We start from the raw sequence: 22,430 nt of genomic DNA, 5'->3' as shown, positions 1-22,430 counted from the left end.
GGCTCAGTGGTGCATGTAGCTTAGCATGCATGAAGCCTTGTGTTCAATCCCTAGTGCCTTTTAGACCAGCCATGGTGGTGCATATCTCTAATCCTACCACACCAGGGGGATGGAAACATGATGATCAGAAATTGAAGGTCATGCTTAGGTACATAGCTAGTTTGAATTTGAGATCAGCTTTTCTCAAAATTTTTTTAATGTTAGGAAAAGTCCAGGATTTGGCTCCTGGAGAAAGGTCCATGTAGATAATTAAAATTATATGACTTTAATTTTCTGATATTTTTATTTCAATTAGCATATCTCAAAGGAAAATGTAAAAGAATCCATAACAAAAATTTTCATGTAAGCTTGAATTGTCTTCTATGAGGCTGTAAATGAATAGATAGTATCTTCAATCCCTTGTACTTTAAACATGAAGATCTTAGAATCAATAGGGGCAACCTAGACCTCTATGTACTGAAGGCTACTTTCTCTTTTATCAATATTTTTTTTTATTTGTGTGTGAGAGGGAATATATGGATGTACCAGGACCTCCTTTCACTGCAAATGTGCTCCAGAAACATGCATCTGGCTTTACAAGGATACTGGGGAAATGAACCCAAGACATCATACTTTGCTAGCAAGTGCCTTTAATCAATAAACCATCTCTCCAGCCTCAGAAGGATTCTTTCTTTTTTAAAATTTTTAAAAAAATTTTTCGTGGCAGGGTCTCACTCTAGCTCAAGCTGACCTGGAATTAACTATGGAGTCTCAGGGTGGCCTCAAACTCATGGTGATTCTCCTACCCCTGCCTCCCAAGTACTGGGATTAAAGGTGTGCACCACCATGCCTGGCATGGAAGGCTTCTTTCTAACCCATGCCAGAAGTGGTACTTCTTGCTTCCAGCCACTTGATTATAGAGGGAGACAGTTTTGATAGCAGACTACATTATATCCTGCCAAGCACAGAATTTAAAAGAATCAAAATTTTCTGAAATAGGCTTTAGAGAAAACCTCATTGCCATTTAGTATGTATTTCATATTTATTTTCCCCTTAATTATGTCTGGATTATAAAATATGATTTTTCTTAGAGATAAGTCTTATTGTGCTGATTAATGTCACAGTTATTCTTTTTTTAAATTTTATTTATTTATTTATTTATTTGAGAGTGACAGACACAGAGAGAAAGACAGATAGAGGGAGAGAGAGAGAATGGGTGCGCCAGGGCTTCCAGCCTCTGCAATGAACTCCAGACGCGTGCGCCCCCTTGTGCATCTGGCTAACGTGGGACCTGGGGAACCGAGCCTCGAACCGGGGTCCTTAGGCTTCACAGGCAAGCGTTTAACCGCTAAGCCATCTCTCCAGCCCATAATGTCACAGTTATTCTTTAGTTAATATCTTAATAAAAACTCTATTTGTACTATGTAGGAGAAAATCTAATCAGTATAGTGTGGTGGCATCTGGCATCCCAGCAGAGAAAACTTCCATACACATATACATATATACACATATACATACACATAAACATATTCACATGAAGAATAAGAATGCTCTTAGTCAAGCTGGAGCTCCCTTTAGTGTCTGCCTGAAGCAAAACTGGGATTCAATATCATATATTCCTTTAGTGCCCTTTACTCCTTCTTAGCACCCCTTTCCTTATCCTCTTAGACATCCTTTGTCCTTGGTTGACAAAGGTAGATCACATTTCTATCAGAGAATAGAAGAGGGACATTCCTGAGACTGAATCAAGTCCTGGCCCTACACTCAGCACTTAACCATCCAGGGCTGTGGTAGCCAAGGCAGTTAACCAAACTGACTTCCCTTTTCCCTAACTGCAAAGTATGAAGGGTCTCATAGTCTTCTATTATGATTACCTATAAAGTGGGATAAAAGGTTATTTAATTTTGGACTCCTTGCTAAGGTGATGGCATAATATATACAGTATGGGGTGATATTTTGTAGAGACAGGAAGGAGAAATTGGTTACTATTGGACATAGAAACTAGAAGCAAGAGAGAAGAGGCTAAATATGGCTAGGATGTGGACAGAATCATATAGAATTTGCAAAGTCTGTTGAAGGCTATTCTATAGGGGATACTAGACATTTTAACAATAAGCATGTTCAATTATAAACTCAGGTCAAGAGCAATGGGAACATATATGAGTTTGAACACTCTTTACAGAGGAGATAGTTTAAACAAGAATAGTTGAAACTCTGAGAGAGTGCAAAAGAAAGGGAGCCCAATATGAACCCTGAAAAAGATAACATCTCAAGGATTGGTAGTAGAAGGAGAAGGATGAAAGTATATGCAGACTGGATGAGTGAAATGGGCCTGGAACTGGTACTATCCAGTGTCACAAAGGCCAGCATAAAGGAATATTTAATGAAGTGTGGAAAGGAAGTCATAAAAGTAGATTTGAAGACCAAGACAGGCCATTGAACTGAACGACATCGCATTCTCATTCAATCATCAATTACTGAGCTTCTGCTACGTGTCAGGCCCTGTTCTGAGGCCTGGAGATTTAGGAGTGATAGGCTATTCAAGTTTCTACTTTCAGGAGTTACATTCTGTGCATGTGCTCACGCGCGCATGTGTGTGTGTGTATTGGGCAAACAGGACTTCAGCAAAAATACTATTATTTAAACCAGTGATAACTACTACAAGGCAAGTAGATTAGTATGTTGTGATAAGAGAGTTACTGCGTGTGTGGTGGGGCATGTGAGATAAAGATGGTCTATATGACAGGTCAGGTCAGCAGCCTTAAAAAGTTCAGTGCTTTTCTGAATGGAGGGAGTCCTGAAGTCATCAGCTTACTTCTAATATCTGCTTTACTCTCCATTGAAAGGCTAAGGCTTCTCTGAGTAAAAATGGCAGAAAACAATATCATTTTTGTAGCATGGTTGGACAATTAATGACACACTTTTCCCAGTCCTTGAGCTCCTTAAGTTTTATTGGAATGCAGTTATTTCCTACTATTACTTAATGTATCCTGTGGAGTGACTGTTAGAATTTCAAAGATCCTAATATTTTTTATTTATTTATTTATTTATTTACTTACTTACTTATTGGTTTTTTTCAAGGTAGGGTCTCAATCTAGCTCAAGCTGACCTGGAATTCACCATGTAGTCCCAGAGTGGCCTCAAACTCATGGTGTGGTGATATTCCTACCTTTGCCTCCTGAGTGCTAGGATTAAAGGAGTGCACCACCCAGCAACCTTTTTTATTTTATTTATTGTTATTTTTTTTATTAATTAATTTTGTACTCAGTGAATCCAATCAAGTTGGTACCATTATTAGCCTCCTCCTCCCTCCCCTGGCCCCTCCTTGTTGAGGTATATGAGTCATGCATTGTGGAGTTATCCCTCAGTTCTGGGTAGGAGGAAATGTCTCTGCATACCATGACTCAAGATGTGACTCTGACATTCTTTTCACCCCCTCTTCTGCAAAATTTCCCTAAGCCATGTTGTGTTCATTTTAGGTCTGCTTCAGCGATGAGGTCTTGGGGGCCTCTGTGTCTCTGGATATCTGATTTGGTAGGAGTTTATTTTTCTCTGTGTTGATCCTGGAACCAGGTTCACCAAGAAAACAGCACCCTTGCTTGTTTTGCCAATTATTCTTAGTTTCAGATGGGGCCCTTTTGAGGTATGATGAGGTGGTTCGTTCTCTCTTTAGGATCTGCGTCTATCTGCAAGCCAGAAGCAAATTCTCCAACAGAGAGTAAAGTTAGCACCAGATAAATGGGATAACCTTTATTTATTTATTTATTTTTTTAGAGAGAACTTAATAGGTGCCCTCTTGTACCCCACCATTGCTGGTAGCTTGATAATGGAGAGCAGGCTCATGTTTGGATATGGTTCTGACTTGTTTCCCAGCTCCAGCTATGGATTTCATTCCACTGAGCAGATCAGTTAGCCAAATCAAGAGCAATTGGTTCCCCACTATGGCTGTGTGCCACTATTGCACTTGTGTGGGCATCACAACAGGTTATTTGATTCTAAGTAGGGTTAGACCATGAGTTGCTTGAACAGATATTGGTCATTTTCCCCCAGCTGCCCATGTAGCACCTTCTGGCACTAGATGTGCTAACTGTCTTGGGACTGACTCTCTTCCAACCTCCAGCCATGTCACTCCATGTTCCATACCAACAGCATATGGTGTCTTCAGCAGTAGGGTCTTACCACTAACTTTGGTGGGTCATCAAGTACTCTGACAGAAATCTTGTCATTCTTTTAGAAAACCTTGTAGGTCTCTCTGATCAAAAGCTCATTATGGATAATAGTCACATGATGGTACTTGAAGTTACAGGTCAGTGCCCATGAAGAGAATGAAGAAAAAATTAATATAAGAGAGTTAGAGAGAAGAGGGAGAGAGAGAGAGAAGCTGTAGATGGAGATTAAGGTCAGTCTTCATCATACCACCATGCCCGGCAATCTTTTTTATTTTAAAAAACATTTTAATTTATTTATTTGTTTGCAAGGGGGGAGGGAGAGAGAGAAAGCAAGCAATCAAACAGGTGTACCAAGGCCTCCTGCCACTGAAAGTGAACTCCAGACACATGTGCCAGTTTGAGCATCTGGTTTTATGTCAGTACTGAGGAATTGAAACTAGACTGTCAGATTTTTCAAGCAAGAACTTAACTGCTGAGTCATCTCTCCAGCCCCTCAAAGACTTTTTTTCTTTTCTTTTGAGGTAGGGTCTCACTCTAGCCCAGGTTGACCTGGAATTCATTGTGTAGTCTCCGGATGGTCTTGAGCACAGAGATCCTCCTGCTGTCTTCCTCCCATATGCTGGTTCAGTGTGTATGACACCACGCCCAGCTCAAAGATTTTATTCTTCTGTGAAGTTATACTGTGCTCTTGAGCATGGCTTCCATGGTTATACATTTGTGAAGGAGATGATATGTTTGGTACCTTAAACTAATTGGGTTTTCAAATAAAATGCTACTGGTATTGAAATAAAGAGTTATGTTTTATTTCTTATAACTTATAAATTTTGAACATATGATTTATTGAAAAGAAGTGGGTAGACAGTCTTCATAAAGTGACTCTAATTATTTACAAAATTTAGTCCTGGGCTATATTATGTTGATGTTAACAAAGACCTCAGCATTTTCTTATACTACTTATGATAGTTTTCAATAGATTTCAGTTAATGTGTGTTAATTAGTGTCCTAATTTTATTCTTTTCAAATACTTAAAGCCATCATTTTTTTCTAACTGTAGAAAACTAGAGTACTTAAAACTTATAAATTAGAATAATGGCTATATTATATTCCTTGGAGATGACTGTGGCAATATGTTCTCCAATTCTCCTGTCTGCATTGGCCTCACACTTCATTTTCCCATGAACTACTCTATGGGGCACATGGCAAGCCACTAAGCACATAGAGAAGGAGCCATTTGGGGACAAATAAAATTGTCCTATTGTGGAACATCATCATAGCTCTGGTCAGGACTTACCAAACAAAGATCTGAGATATCCTACAGTTTGGAGTCTTTGTTTTCCATTTTGAAGCACAGAATATTAGAAAAACAAGGCATCCTAGAAACTGTGGAATCTAATTAGATTATAAATGAAGAAACTGAGAATTCTGAAAGTGAATGCCTTGTCTTAGGGAGGTTGGATGTTCATGAGTTGAAGGAGCTTGGTCTATGGCAATATTTTCTTCTGTTTTCCAAGAGTTTTGTCTTTGGACAAAGCTACTTTATCACGTCTCTTAGAGATATTCATGGATATTCATGGAGTACACTTAGAACTGGTTCTGAGATTTCTAGGTTTAAGGCAAAGTCGCCATGAGGTACATAATATACAAATTGTATAACAAATCAAAGAAATTTAGGCAGCTAGAAGTGGTCAAAAGTTCCTCTTTTACATATACCAGAATTCATTTAATTTATAATTCTACAAACTAAATTATTTATTGTAGCCCCAAATTGATCCCAGAATAATTACCTTCTGCTTAATATTTCCTTTTGCACAATTTTTTTCTTTTGAGCTGGGGTCTCACTTTGGCCCAGGCTGACCTGGAATTCACTATGTAGTCTCAGGGTGGTCTCCAATTTGCAGTGATTCTCTTACCTCTGTCTCCCAAGTGCTGGGATTAAAGGCGTGTGCCACCATGCCCGGCTGCCCAAATATTTTAATGTTAGTTGTTTTTTTTTTTTTTAAGATTTTCAAATAGCTATCACACAGCCACACATCTATACATTTTAACAGAAGAAAAGAGAAGGTTATGACTAAGCATACCTGCCTTATTCTACAGAGCACAGTATTGCTATTATTTCAACAGATCCCATCTGGCCTGATCCTGGGTGTCAAATAAGATTGTTCTTTTAGTATATTTTGTTATTTATCATATCAATTGTACAGTTCTGTAACATGGTCTAGAAAATGAAAGGACTAGAATTAGTGAAAATATGAGCTAAAGGCATTCAGCAAACTCTAAAGCTCTCAGTAAGCCTTAAGGCCTGAGAAATGGATAAGCCACAATGCTGCCCTTACAGCATTTACAAGTGAAAAGTGTCAGAAAGCAGTTTTGAAGGAGGAGACTGAGCTACAGATGGATTGTCTCAAATTGGTTAAGGCTCTTTGCCTGATCCTATAGCATGCTTGGTGGAGGACAGGTTACTGATGACACTGTGTCCTGCCTTTGCTCTTGGACTGCTCAGCACCCTGGTAGCAGCCTGGCATGTACTAGGTAGTTATTATGAGAAAAGGAGAATGTTTACCATTTTTCACCTGATGAACAAGAACTCACTCATATTAACATCTTGATGTACTTGGGTCATACATTTTATATTGACATACCTTATCATCATCACATAATTATTTTCTTCTGCATTGTTTAAGAAGTCAGAAAAGTATGATGTTCATGAGTTTAAATTTCTACTAAAATGGTTAACATAAGTTTAATTCCTCACATGGCTAACTTTCTTTCCCTGGAAAATTTAAATAAGTTGTTGGTTTATACAGATGACTCCTGGGGTTGTTTAGATGGACATTAACTCTCTCTTATGTCCACCAACCTTTCCATTTCCCACAAAGCTATTCCAAACAGAAATAACAATTTTGTGTTTGAGACAATTGCCTTAGCACCTGCTTTAACTGGATTGACTAAATCCAGAGCTCTGCTCTGAAGCTTCTACTGTCCTAGAGGAGCAAATGTGAATATTAGTAACCAACAGAGAACAGATACATGTGGGTTAACCATCAAAAGTCAACAATTTGGTTTTCTTCCATTAACTACTAGGACTTCTGCTCTAAACAAGAATAGGATTTTTCCTTCCAGACATCTGGAGTACCTTGTGTGGAGCCAGAGGCCGGCCAGGATCTTCACAGGACAAATGGACAGTCACGGTAGGAACTTTGTTTACATGCCTGTCCACCACATAAGACATGAAGCACTGGGAGGCTGAGGCAGAAGAATCAGTTCAAGGTCATTCTTGGCTACATAGTGAGTTCCAGGCCAGCCTGGACTACATGAAACCCTGTCTCAAAACAACAAAGGAAAAAGGAGGAAATATAAATTAGATGAACACAAAATTATTGTCTTGTCACTTTTTTCATGTCTGACATTGACTTTCAGTCCTAAATTCCAAGCATTTAAAAAGCTTTGACTTTTCCGTCTATTAATTTTTTTCTTTTTCATGGTGCTAAAAGTCAAACTCTGGGCCTTAAACATGCTGAGCAGGTGGTGTTCTGCCACTGAAATGAGCCCCAGCCATGTTTGGTGTGGTTTTATTGAGCAGTAACAATTATAGCTAGAAACCTTTTCCCTAACATATGAAATAATTTATTCCAAAAAGAGAAGTTTTCCCCTTATTTGATCTAAATTGAGTTCCATTATATTTCCTTTTTTTTTTATCTTTTCATGATTTATCTATCATCTTTTAAAAAAGACATTTGCATAGTTCTCACTAAGTATCCCTGGCTGGCCTGGCGCTTGCTTTACAGACCAGACTGGCCTCAAGTCTGTTAATCCTCTTGCTTCTGCCTCCCACCTGTGAGAGTTAGGTGTGCACCACCATGTTTGACCATTTTCTTTCATTTCCTGAAACAAAACAACAGCTGAAGGGTTGGCTCAGTAGATAAGAGTGCTTTCCCAAGCTAGTTCAGTCCCCAACTTCCACATAAAAAGCAGGACATGGACACACATGGCTACAACCCCAGTCCTGAGTGGATCATTGGTCAGCCAGTCTGACTGAAAAATCTATATGTAGCTCCAAGTTCAGTAGAAGACTCTATCTCAAGGTATTAATACAGAAGAATGCTCCAGGAAGACACCTGGTATTCTGACCTAAGCACACACACACACACCAGAAAAATAAAAAGTAAATTTAAAAGACCCTACACTGTTGCTCTCCCAGATGAAAACTGCTCCTGTTCTCACCCTTATCTTGCCCTTGAAAAATTGAGAGACATTGAGACCATGTTTATAATCTAATGTCCAGAATGTGGGTAAGACATTGATAACAACCCAATAACCTCATACAACTAAAGTCTCCTATTCATTTCACTCATTAATGTAAAAATGAGTAGGTGAATTATACTACATGTCTGTGTATTTTATTTAAAAGGAAAATATTAACTAGAATTCAAACTGAGTCTGTTACACGAAAGAAAAGATCACATTTACAACATTTTCAGCACAATGCAGACACCCAGCCAAGCAAAACAGACCCCTTTGTTCTTGAGGTTCTTAAAATAGTTTTTTTTTTTTTTGTCACTCTACATTTAACTGGCAGTTTGTAAAAGGAAGAAATTTAGTAACCTACTCAACAAAGTCTAGAATAGCTTCAAGTACAAGTCATCTAAAAATAAAACACTTCCTCCCTAGGGACATGCTATGCCCTTTATGTGCTGTGCCGTCGTGTTTGTGTTTTCCTGTGGTCCACAGGGCCAGACAGCATGCGCACATACCACAGGAACCCTGAAAGGTTGTCAGAACTGACACAGGCAGGTGCTTTTTCTGGCTTCAGGCTTTTTTCTTTGCCTCATTCTCATCCCTCTTTTGTCAGTTTCTCTCTCCTAGTGTAATTTTCTCTGGCCATCTTGAGACCGGGTTACACAGAGAAACCTGAGTGCATGCACCCATAGAAAAGTAGAGGCCCTTCTGTGCTGGTTTCATGGAGAGAGGCAACCTGAAAAACCCCCTTTTCATCTCCCATCAGGCTAAGCTTCTGTTCAAGACACGTTGGTTCAACACTTGGTAAACGTCTTTTATGTATCAAGTGCTGCCCTTGATGCTTCAGAATGTGGGAAAGATCATAGTAATTTTTCTGTAGATTGCATTCATTTCTGGGCCAGGGAAGTATGCTTCTTGCCAGCTTTGATAGAGCCACCATTCGTGTAAGCCACTCAGCTACAGCTTTTAGACACTGCCAAGAGGCGAATAGAGATTGCTGGTGACAGTATGGGAGGGGTTAGGCTTCATCGTGGGTGGAGTTGACATGGTGAACCAGGTGTGATGTCAGCATAGGGTTAACTGAAGGTGGAACTTGCAGGCATATCTGGAGCACACAGTGCAGCACCCACACATGACTGGGTTTATGGGTTTTCTGCCAGTGTTTGTGAAGACACAGCCCAGAATCTGGACCTAGGTAATGAAGGCATATTCAAGTAACGGGAGTGGGAGGGCTGAATCAAAATGTTTACTAGACAAGATTTGAAATACCTGGAAAATAGAATAACAGAAGGTTTAGAATCCCAAATGAGTATTGGAGCAGGTAATGGGAGAGAATGCAAACAACTCCTTTCACTTTACTGCATAAGGCAGGTTTCTCCAGGTATATAAACATTTCCTCTGAAAGAAATCTTGTCAATACCATCAGCCACCACTGAGTACTTAAAAGGTGTGCAGTTCTTCAAAGGACAGCATGTAATCTGTGCCACTGTGTGTTGGGGGTACTCTATGCTCAAGAAACTTTTGTTGTCGCTCCTCATTCTCATTATTTGTTATGTAGCTCTTTTTGTTGTTAAACTTAATTGAAATTTTTAAATTGATGCAGTGGAGAAATAAGAACTTCATAGACACAATGCACACTGTAGTTCTATGCAAACACAAAAATTTTGAATTTCAAAAGTTCTTTAAACAACACAGAAGTCACTACCGATTGAGCAATTGTTTGACACTGTTTCTTTAGCAAGAATGAACAGCAAAAACGATGGAAGCCATCTGGCCTATTCTGGGCAAACTGCAGCAGGTTGCTCCATTCAACAGTAGCAAGTGAGATCTTATCATAACACAACAATAACTTTTAAAATATGTAATGCACATATATTTCTCTCTTTGCTTCTATTTAATTGACTGATCAATTTAATTGACTGGAACAACAAAAATCTTGTCCTTGGGTTAAATAATACTGGGAACAAAAGTACTTTGCCAACTTGGGTCTTTTGGTGACATGAATCCTTGCATACCTGCTGTACAAATCCAGTCCTTTCAGAAATGCAAAGACTTATATTTTTATAATTATAATAGAACAAAATTTTACAAAATATATCTTGAATATAATCCAAGGTTGACACAAATCTTGAGTCACTACCTAAGTTATATGTTTGAGCACAGGTCAGTCTAACCCTGAAATTTGACTCTTTCCTTGTGTTTGAGGATTGTTCAAGTTCATTTCATGTGTCTGTGGTCAGTGGCTCTCTAGAAGTTGTCTTGATTCCACTGTTAAAAAAGAAGCATTCTGGGAAGGGTTCCAAGAGTCTGCCTGAGGAGTGGTCTGAGGATTTTTTAAAAATGATATATCCCATGAATATAAGAAATGTGAGCATACTCCCACATAGAAGAGTTTTAAACCTATAAATCATATATACATCTACCTGTATTAATATACTATACATATATTATAAAAGACATGCAATCTATATAGATAGGGGTGAGATTATCGAATAGTAATAAAGCATATGTTCAAACCAAAATTTAGAGCCAGGCATGGTGGCACACACCTTTAATCACAGCACTTGGGAGGCAGAGGTAGGAGGACATCCTGATTTTGAGGCCACTATGAGACTACAGAGTGAAGTCTAGGTCAGCCAGAGCTATAGTGAGACCTTACCTCAAAAAACCAACCAACCAACCAGCCAAACAAACAAATAAAAATGAAATTTAAACTATTTCATTTATTAATTCTGCATAAAACCATTTTGTCCTTAAATAGCACATGTCTAAACAGTGGATGTTTATTTATTTTTAAAAAACATGTATTTATTATTTGTAAGTGAGGAGATAAAAAAGAGAGAAGGTAGAGAGAGAGAAAGAGAATATGGCTACTCCAGGGTCTCTTGCCACTGCAAATGAACTCTGGATGCATGGGCCACTTTATGCATGTGATTTTTAAAAAAATATTTTATTTATTTGAGAGAGAAAGAGACAAACAGAGAGAAAGAATGGGTGCACCAGGGCCTCCAGCCACTGCAAACAAACTCCAGATGCATGTGCTACTTTGTGCATCTGGCTTACGTGGGTCCTAGGAATTGAGCCAAGGCCCTTTGGCTTTGCAGGTAAACACCTTAGCTGCTAAGACATCTCTCCAGCCCTATGCAGCTGATTTTATGTGGATACTGGGGAATCAAACCCAGGCCATCAAACTATGCAAACGAGTGCCATTAACTGCTGAACCATCTCTCCAGCCCCTATATAGTGGGGTTTTAAGTGCCTTGTAAATCAAATCAGCAGCATACTACCATTGGCTAATATTTAAAAACAAAAATTACTCAGGGTTATTCATTGGTTTTGTTTTTGAGATGTGGTCTTTTTCAGTAGCCCTGGTTGGCCCATAACTTTTCATGTAGCCTGGGCTGGTAGAAATCTCCACCCCTGCTTGCCCAGTGCTGGGATTACAGGTGAGAGACACCACACCCAATCTAGACTAATGGTTCAAATTAACAATGCCTATTTATATAGAAAATAGCCTTTTTGAGAATGTTTGTTCTTAGCTTCTTACCATATCCTTAAGCAGAATGGCTTAGGTCATTACTGATTTCATCTCTTAGCATGGCTGAGAAGGAGGTCCTTCAGGGACTAGGTAAGCCATCACCCTGCCATATTCTTGTTTTCAACAATTATTCTGCTGCCATACACATATCATGACCAACCCACAGTTTCTTTTCCAAAATATTTTCAAGCTGTTGGCCCATTAGTTACAAGTAGATGATATCCATAAATGTCCTGAATTTCCCACAGAAAACAGCACTGTGCTGTAGTAGTTAGAAAACAACATAAGCACAAAGACACTGTCATCACCCCTTGACACAGCAGACCACAAGCTGAAACGGTCACTGGGTTAGGGGAGCTGCCTACTGAATATTTTTAAAATGCAACTTCTTTTTATTTTAAAAGATAGAAGTATATATTATAAACATGAATCTAATAATTCCCCTATATTCAGAGACAGATACATACTTGCCTTGGAAAGCAGGGGTACTAGACCCCTTTAGGGTCCTCTGTGTCTTCTATGACTAAATGCTAAGCCAGGGATAGGTCTTACAGAGAGTACAGGACCCCTACCCCTCCTGCATCGACAGATTTCTAAATTTATTTTCAAACATTTATACACTAATCTTTCTGAAACACTTATCTGTACAAATGGTCCACAATTAACACATGAATTCTTTCTGGGAACACTTTGAAGCTCATGAATAACCACTCAGACACATGTTTGGAAGTGAACACTGAACAGTGAGATTGCAAACATAGCCTTTTACCAGTGACCTTAGTGAGCCATTGTCAGTTCCATGTACTCATTTAAAAAAAAGAGAGACTTTTACTAAAAAGCTTTCAATATTTTAGAGACTTAAAGTAAAGTAAACTTTAAGAAAGGATATGGTTCTTGGAATATTTGAGTGAGTTTCATCTTGGCTTGTTTAGAGGTCTTAGCCATACCAGCTGGCTCATGTATCTTAAGATAGTATAGAATCAATGGACTCTGACCTCCAAAATTGAAGAGAACACGATGAAATTCTGGACCAGTGCTTATATAATGTGACTGTAAGAAGAAGAACTATAAACAAACTCTACTTATAGGTATAAAAGTTACTATTAGATGTATCAAAACACATAAAAAGAAATTCTATAAAGCATCTTCTAAATTAAAGGGATTTACCAAAGTATGAGTATCTTCAGAAAGGCTTTTTCAGTTTTATTTTTAAACTTCATCTATCTGTCTATCTGTCCATTCTTCCTTTTTTCTGTCTATTCATATGTACATCTATCAATCATCTACCATCATATTTTTAAGGTCAGCATCCAAAATAATGGGCTTAATTATCATACACACACACATACACACACACACATACACACACACACACACACACACACACACACACACACACTTTGCTCATATTCACTCCTCACTACCTTACTCTGTCCTTTCTTCTCTACCTCTCACTAGTTCATTTTCTCCCTCCAAATAGTCTTCCTTCTGCTTTCATGCTCTCCAAACATACTAATCTAGATTTCACATATGAAAGAAAACATGATATTTTGACTTCCTTCCTTCCCTGCTCCCATTTCTTGTTCTCTCCTCTTCTTCCCTTCAGGCCATTTCCTCTCCATTTTAGTCCCTTTGTTACCTTCATGTCCTAGGTATAAATAAAAACATATGTTTACATTTAAAACTAGATTATACATATGAGAGAAAACATGCATCATTTGTCTTTCTAGTCTGGCTTACTTCACTTAACATGATGCTCTCTTCTCTAGCTTTTTAGTTTATCATCAACCTTGAGTACATATCAACAGATACTCAGCATGCTAGAGAGATGGCTTAGTGCTTAGGGAACTTGCCTGCAAAGCCTAAGGAGCCAGGTTCAATTTCCCAGTACCCACATAAGCCAGTTGCACATGGTGGTGCATGCATCTGGAGTTTGTTTGCAGTGGCTACAGGCCTTGTGTGCCCATTTTCTCTCTGTCTCTCACTAATACATTAATAAGGTATTTAAAAAATAGATATTCAGCATGAAGAACAGAAAAAAAAATTGAAGAAAATACACAGACGGGCAGGAAAAATTGTGAAAAAATAATGGCCCAAACTTTCCTAGTTTTATGAAAAATATACCCAAGAAGTTCCATGTTCTGAGTAGGATAGATACATTCCTAAATTCATCACATTCAGGGTGCATGCTACTGTTCTTTTTCTTAGGTGTTTCTTCCTCCTCTTAATGATCATGCTTAACTCTATATTAAAACCTTTTCTAATAAGCTACAACTTTGCTTTAAAAATGAAATAAAATTTAAAAACAGAAAAACCTTAACAGCAACAAGAGAAAAAAAATATATAGGTTGGGCTAAGGAATCGGAGATTTTACAAAAGTGGATTATTAAAAACAAGGAAATAATTGAAATCCAGAAAATGGGTTTTATGTAGGCATAATTTCTACTCTTAAGTGGTGATCAGACCTGACTTGATAAATTTGGAGAAATTCTGGAAATAGTGATAGTAATAGACTTAAAACTTGATTATTGCACAAATTAGGAGATCAAATCTAGAATTTCAAGCCAATAACCTCATCAAATCTCGCATAGAGCAACACAAAATGGTGAGTTGGTGGTACGTCTTCCTGTAAGCACCTAAAAGAATATGGAGAGACTAAGTCCTGTGTCTCAGGAGCAACAGCATAGCTCCGTCTTATTATTCACAGACCATGGCTGGAGAGGTGAGGACTGGTCAGCTATTATTGGTGATCTCTTTGGAGGTGTCTCTGCAACTTTCACGTTTATTGAGATCAAGCTATGTGAAAACACTAAATGAAATATATATCAATCCAAAGAACGGTCATGATAAAGAAATGTTATGAGGAAAAGATCTGTACTATGGCTTTATTGTTGTTATTTATTATTATTTACACTAGAGATGAGGATAGTTTTTGAAGAAAATAGAAATAATTATTTTTTATTAGATATGGGCATATTTAGTATGTAAACAACACATGTTGGTATCATCTTTTCTCTCCTCTCTGTCCCTTTTCTGAAGAGTCTCCCTGTTGGGGATGCAGGTCAACACCATGGGTATTGTAGGTCATACATTATGGGGTGGGGGTAGGCAACGTCTCTGTGCAAAATGTCCCAACTTGTGGCTCTAACAATTTTTCTGCTCCCTCTTCAGAAAAATTCCTTGAGCCATGCTGGCATTTTAAGTCTACTTCAGTGATGGTGGGCACTTACGAGCTTCTGGCTGTCTGGTTTGGTAGGTGTTGAGTGTACTTAAAATAATTATTTTAAGATTAATCTCCAACTAAATATTTTTAATAATTAATTTTTTTCTGAATTATATGTTGAGAATGTACTAGCCAACAATACTGTGTGAAGCTGGCCATTATAATTATATTACAAAATGAACAAGAAAAGTTCTTAGGATTACTGTTGTGCAAACCTTTGTTGTTAGTCTTGAGGTTGATTCATCCTTTTGTGTGGACATTGCATGTGCTCTTGGGTTCTTTGAGATTTTTGTCATGCTGATGTCTATAGCTAAAACAGAAAATAGAATAGTTTTGAAAATTCTGTTATTTTCCACCTTCCATTCATTTTTCTTCTAGCAGTGCACCTAAGCATCTGTGGAGGCAAATGTGGGTAATAAAAGGTTAGGGTATTCTTTTTATTTATTTATTTTATTTATTTGAGAAGAGAGAGAGAGATAACCCACCAGGGCCTTCAGCTGCTGCAAATAGACTCCAGATGCATGTGCCACCTTGTACATCTGGCTTACATGTGTCCTGGGGAATCTAAGATGGGTCCTTTGGCTTTGTAGGCAAGTGCCTTAACTGCTAAGCCATCTCTCCAGATTAGGGTATTCTTATAGTTTGCTTCAGTGAGTAGAAATGAATATGTATATCATGGAGCACTTACCTATTTTCTGACAACACACCCAGGAAAGGAAAGATGGTGATCTTTTCTTCTAGCTAGCATCAATGCATATGAGAATAATGAAGGTATTGTGTCATTTTTAAAAGGACATGTGATTTAATTGGTGGTGTCAATCAAGCTAAAAGCACAAGCTAGGTCTTAAATGTATCTTAACACACCATAGATTAAAGGTGACTGGAGAAGTTTGCTCTAGTTTCTGCCACTGACCACGAGTTACCATGGGACCAATCAGATTTAAGGGAGGTAATGTTGATGATAAACCTCTTAAGGACTGAGGAAATTCTTAAACTTGAACTGATGTTTTACATCACACATTAATAAATATTATTATTATTATCAGATATTAGTCTGAAATTCTAGAGATAGGCAACCATTTAATACCATCTGCAAAGAATCTATATTTCATATTCTGAGCAGTACAAGATAAAATTGAATTAGAATGGGCAATAAAAGTAAAGTAAAAACTGATAGAATGTTTTAAAATTTTGTTCATTTTTTTACTTACATGTTGTGTGTGTGTGTGTATGTGTCTAGAGTATGTTTGTGGTGTAGCATGTATGCTGTGTGGTGTATGCATATGTGCAGATATACATCCCATCGACCTGGATGCCAAGGAAAAACAGGGTGTATTCTCTTCTTGCTCACCCACATACTTGCCTCACCATGGAGCTGCTATCAGCGAGTCTCTGTTAATCCTCCAAATTCAACTGGGGTTATAGATGTGTGTGGATGTGTGTGTGACACCCAGTGGTCTCTGGCCCAAGAGGCCCCTATGTTTAAGCAGCAAGTGCTCTTACCCAATGAACCATTCTCCCCAGCCCAAATTTGCTCAGGTTTGAATTATTTGCTTGTTTGGTTTAACACAGTCTCTCTAGATGTAACCCCGCTAGTCTTGAACTCTAAGATTCTTTGGCTTCATCAACCCAAGTGCTGAGATCACATGTACGCATCACCATGCACAATACTTTTAAATACAGGTTTATGGATGCATATTTCTTGTTTGCTCTGAAGAAAAATGCTGATTAAAAAAAGAGGCTCTGCTCTGTGTCCACTGCACTTGCAATGAAAAACTAGCTATGCAGGTCATCTGACCTTGGTTTAAGAACTATTGCTGTCAGAAGGTAATACAGTAATGTGTATTAATATATGCCAAGATCCCAAGATAATAATAATTGGCAATACATGCAAAAAGTAAGGGATAAATGATAAAATATGCAAAGAAATTTAAGAAAAGTAGCCAAAGAAAAAGTTGCAAAAATCCTACAAATTCACAAAAGCCTTCCTTGATAAGAAAAATATTAAATGACTGTAGTGCTATCTATTTTCCCTCTCATCTTCCTCTAATTTGTTAACTTATTTTAGGGAAAATCTTAATTAGGATTTTCATGTGTCTGTTTTTAGCATCTCTGAATGTTTGGAGAGATTAACTGAAAAAGAAAACACAAATGACTCTATTTGATAAAACTTATGTTTTAACTGCTTTTACCAAGTCTTTAGAAGTCTTAGCAGTGAAAAAATATTTAAGTCTTCTATCTGCATTAGAAAATTTCATTTACATGACTATTCTCTATTTTAGGGCTAATTTAGAGACATTTAGGGACTTCTGGTCAAGATGGCACCACCTAACCACTCTGCATCTCCCTGGGAAGGAAAGATAAGCCATTGAGGGTTCATTCGGTCTTCTAGGGAGAGCAGACTCTAATAGACCTCCAGAGGGAGGGCGCAGAGGAGCAAGGAAGGGAATCCACGGATTCCCACACTCTCGGGTAGCCCACCAGTCCCTCAATCCCCTCAAGCATCCCTCTTAGCCATAGTCCCAGCTGCAGGTTCCTCCTGCACTAACCACAGGCAAGGGGACCCAGGCCAGCAGGTTAGTATAGCTGCACATGCACCCCCAAGCTCATGAACACCATTCCACCTGTCACCATCTCCCACCCCCATGCAGGGACCCAGGCCAGCAGGCTAGCATTCCCTCAGGGGATCCCCACGTGCAAATGCCATCCCACTTGCCACCATTTCCCACCCCTGTGTGAGGTCCCAGGCCAGCAGCCTCGCTTTCCTCTGGGGTACCTCTATGTGCGAATGCCATCACACTTGCTGCCGCACCGCACCCCTTGTGCAGACCCAGGCCAGCAGGCTAGCATTCCCCTAGGGGACCTCCACCTGGGAACACCATCCCACTCACTGCCTCAACCCAACTCCATACACCGACCGAGGCCAGCAGGCTAGCACTCTCCCCCCCCCCCACCACCAGGGACCTCCACATTCCACTGCTCCACTGGGGGTGGACCCAAGCCAGCAGGCTAGGATTCCCCCTCCCAAGCCTTTCCAGCCACAGGGGACCTCAATGCCCCACCACAGAAGTCCCATATCTCTGAGCTGTCCTGTCACAGGACCCAGAAGTCCCATCCACCCCCTGCTACAGGATCCCAAGGGACCTGCTGTCCCATCCCTTCACCCTTCAGCTTCATGGATGCACCACATATTCCCATTGCTCCTATCCCCCTCCCCCGCAGCTTAGCCATAACACCAGTCTGCTTTGTCCCATTCCCTCCTACAACCCATCCCCTTGGGCCACCTGACCATGCAGTCCCATACCGAGGTCACAGAACAACAAGCTCCTTCATCAGGCCCCCAGCAGAGCCTCACAGTCTCCTTGCCTCTGAACAGGCAGGTCCCATTGTCATCAGAAGCCTAGTGGAAGCAAACTTAAAAGAGAATAATCACTGAAGACACTTCAAAAGTAGGCTATAGCTTCCTCCAAAATTAAATAAGACTAAAACAAACAAACAAAAAAAATAGCCAGGCATGATGGCACACACCTTTAATCTCAGCCCTTGGGAGGCAGAGGTAGGAGGATCACCGTTCAAGGCCACCCTGAGATTACATAGTGAATTCCAAATCAGCTTGAGCTAGAGCAAAACCCTACCTCAAAAAAACAAACAAAACAAAACAAAACAAAAAATTACAAAGTCCAAGAAAACACCAAATCACATAAACCACCACAATATGGCAGGGATTAAATGAAACCTCACAGTCATTACCCTAAATATTAATGGCCTTAATTCACCCACCAAGAGACATAAGCTAACAGAGTGGATAAGAAAATTACACCCAGCAATCTGCTGTCTTCAAGAAAGCCTCTTCACCACTAAAGACAGACATCTCCTCAGGGTGAAAGGGTGGAAAATGATATTCTTAGCAAACAGAAATAAGAAACTAGCAGGTGTAACCATGCTACTATCAGATAAAACAGACTTCAAACCAAAAGTAATCAAAAAAGACAAAAAAGTCCACTTCTTACTTATCAAGGGAACAATCCAATAGCATATCACAATAACAAATATTTATGCACCAAACACAGTTGCACCACAATTTATAAAACAAAACCTACCTGACATCAAAACAAAAATAACCACCAATACTATCATAGTTGGGGACTTCAGTACTCCTCTATCAGCAATAGATAGACCACCTAAACAGAAAACTAACAGGGAAGCAAGAGAGCTCAACAAAACCATAGATCACTTAGACATAACAGACATCTATAGAACATTCTACCCCAAATCCACAGACATCTACAGAACATTCTACCCCAAATCCACAGAATACACATTCTTCTCAGTAGCCCATGGAACCTTCTCTAAAATAGATCATATACTGGGTCATAAAGCCTGCCTCCATATATTTAGGAAGATAGACATAACTTCCTGTAGGATATCAGATCACAATGCTGAATTGCTAGAAATTAACAATAAAAGATGTGCCAGGAATCCTATCAGCTCCTAGAAACTGAGTAACACACTTTTGAATAATAAATGGGTCATGGATGAAATAAAAAATGAAATTGGAACATTTCTAGAAATGAATGACAATGGGAACACATCATACCAAAACATGTGGGACACAATGAAAGCAGTCCTCCTAGGAAAATTCATAGCACTAAATGCCTTCATAACAAAGACAGAGAGATCCCAAATCAATAACCTAATCACCCACCTAAAGGCACTGGAAAAGAAAGAAGAATCCAACCCAAAAAGCTCCAGATGGAAAGAAATAATGAAGATTAGAGCAGAAATTAATGAATTGGAAACTAAGAAAACAACTAAGAAAATTGCTGGTTCTTGGAAAAAATAAACAAGATTGAGAAGCAAATTAACAAAATTAGAAATGAAAAGGAGCGATCACAACAGATATAAGTGAAATTGGGAGAATCATCAGGACTTATTTCAAAAACCTCTACTCCCCAAAACTGGATAATATGGAGTAAATGGATGAATTCCTGGACACATACCACCTACCAAAGCTAAACCCAGAGCAGATTAATCTCCTAAAGAAACCTATAACACCCATCGAGATTGAAAAGGTAATGAAAAACCTCCCCCAAAAGAAGAGTCCAGAACCAGATGGCTTCTCAGCTGAATTGTATCAAACCTTCATGGAAAACCAAAACCAATTTTTCTTACACCATGCCACACAATTGGAGAACAGGAAAAGCTCCCCTACTCCTTCTATGAAGCTAGCATCACCCTAGTATCAAAACCAGGCAGAGATGCCACAAGAAAAGAAAATTTTAGGCCTATTTCCCTGAAGAAATTAGACACGAAGATCCTGAACAAAATCCTTACAAACAGAATCCAACAACACATCAAAAGCATTATCCATCTCCATCAAGTAGGCCTCATCCTAGGAACACAGGGGTGGGTCAACATATGGAAATCTGTCAATGTAATATACCACATATATAAGCTTAAACACAGAAACCACATGATCATTTCGATAGATGCAGAAAAGGCCTTTGACAAAATACAACATCACTTCATGATCAAAACATTGGAGAGAATAGGCATGGGCGGTTTATATTTCAATGTAATAAAGGCTACATATAAACCTCCGAATGCCCAAAAAGAGAGAGACTGAAGGAATTCCCATTAAGATCAAGAACAAGAAAGGGTTGTCCATTCTCACCTCTGCTCTTCAACATAGTACTAGAAGTCATAGCTCAAGCAATAAGACAGGAGAAAGAAATAAAAGGGATACAAATTGGAAAGGAAGACATTAAATTAGCCCTATTCACAGACAACATGATTGTATACATAAGAGACCCAAGAACCTCCATCTCAAAACTTAAAGGTGATGAGCTCCTTCAGAAAAATAGCAGGATACAAAATCAATGCACAAAAGTCAGTAGCTTTTCAATATGCAAAAGACAAAGATATAGAGAAAGAAGTAAGTTTCCCATTTTCAATAGCAACAACAACAAAAATATCTTGCAATAACATTAACCAAGGATGTGAAAGACCTATAAAATGTAAATATAAAAACACTCAAGAAAGAAATTGTGGAGGACTTGAGAAAATGGAAGGACCTCCCATGCTCTTGGATAGGAAGAATTAACATTGTGAAAATGACAATCTTATCAAAGGCAATATACAGATTTAATGCAATATCAATCAAAATTCCAACATTTTTCTTCACAGGGATAGAAAGAATGATCTCAAAATTCATATGGAATGGCAGAAGGCCTCAGATATCCAAACATATCCTCAGCAAAGGACACACCTCTGGAGGAATCACCATACTGGATGTAAAGCTATAGAACAAAGCCATAGTAATCAAAACAGCATGGTGCTGGCATAAAAACAGGATTATAGACCAATGGAACGGAACTGAGGACTTGGACTTTGGGTCATGTAAGTACAGCTACTTGATATTTGACAAAGGCCCTAACAATTTAGGCTGGAAAAAAGACATCATCTTCAACAAATGTTGCTGGACAAACTGCATAAATATATGTGGGAAAATGAAAATTGATCCACACATCTTGCCATGCACAAAAATCAAGTCCAAATGAATCAAAGGCCTCTTTATAAGACAGGAAATACTGCTACTACTGGAAGAAAAAATAGGAGGAAATTTCTATGATATAAGAATAAAACCCCCAGTACCTCAGGAACTTAAACAATCAGTCAACCATTGGGATCTCATGAAGCTGAAAAGTTCTTTAAGAATCAAGCACATAAAATAAACAGAGCCAATAGATTACCCAGAGAATGGGAGAAATTTTTTTCCAGCTATACAACTGATAGAGGCCTAATTTCTAGAATCTATAAAGAACTCAAAAACCCAAACAATAAAAAAATCAAATAACCCACTCACAAAATGGGGTGAAGAACTGGACAAGCAGTTCTCAGAGGTAGAATTACAGATGGCAAACATACACTTAAGAAAATGATCATCATCTCTAATCATCAGGGAAGTGCAAATGGAAACAACTATAAGATTCCACCTTACCCCAGTAAGGACAGCAAACATTAAAAAAAAAAAAATCAAATGAAAACAAATACTTCTGAGGATGTAGAGAAATGGGAACTCTCATTCACTGTTGGTAGGAATGTAAGATGGTACAAACACTATGGAAAGCAATATGGAGACTCCTAAAAGGTTGTCTATAGTCACCAATAGACCCAGTTATTCCCTTACTGGGCATTTATTCTAAAAGTTCCACACCTCAGTTCCGACAGATTTGCTCAACCATGTTTATAGCTGCTCAATTCATAATAGCTAAGAGCTGGAATA

At 38.7% G+C, this 22,430-nt stretch overlaps 1 protein-coding gene across 1 annotated transcript in view; it reads right to left on the bottom strand.

Annotated features, from left to right (window-relative positions):
• The window catches only part of Fam227b (family with sequence similarity 227 member B), a 214,254-nt gene that overhangs the window by 13,646 nt on the left and 178,178 nt on the right, over positions 1-22,430 (bottom strand). Inside the window, exons 10-11 of the mRNA XM_045157008.1 lie at positions 15,361-15,455; positions 12,812-12,972 (exon numbers count right to left, since the gene is read on the bottom strand). Of these exons, the coding sequence (XP_045012943.1) occupies positions 12,812-12,972; positions 15,361-15,455 (256 nt within the window). The remainder of the gene's footprint in view (positions 1-12,811; positions 12,973-15,360; positions 15,456-22,430) is intronic.

The sequence above is a fragment of the Jaculus jaculus genome, chromosome 8 (genome assembly GCF_020740685.1).
Source record: "Jaculus jaculus isolate mJacJac1 chromosome 8, mJacJac1.mat.Y.cur, whole genome shotgun sequence".
Classification (NCBI taxonomy): domain Eukaryota; kingdom Metazoa; phylum Chordata; class Mammalia; order Rodentia; family Dipodidae; genus Jaculus; species Jaculus jaculus.
Note: the sequence above shows the minus strand (reverse complement) of the source record. Positions and strands in the feature narration are given on the sequence as shown.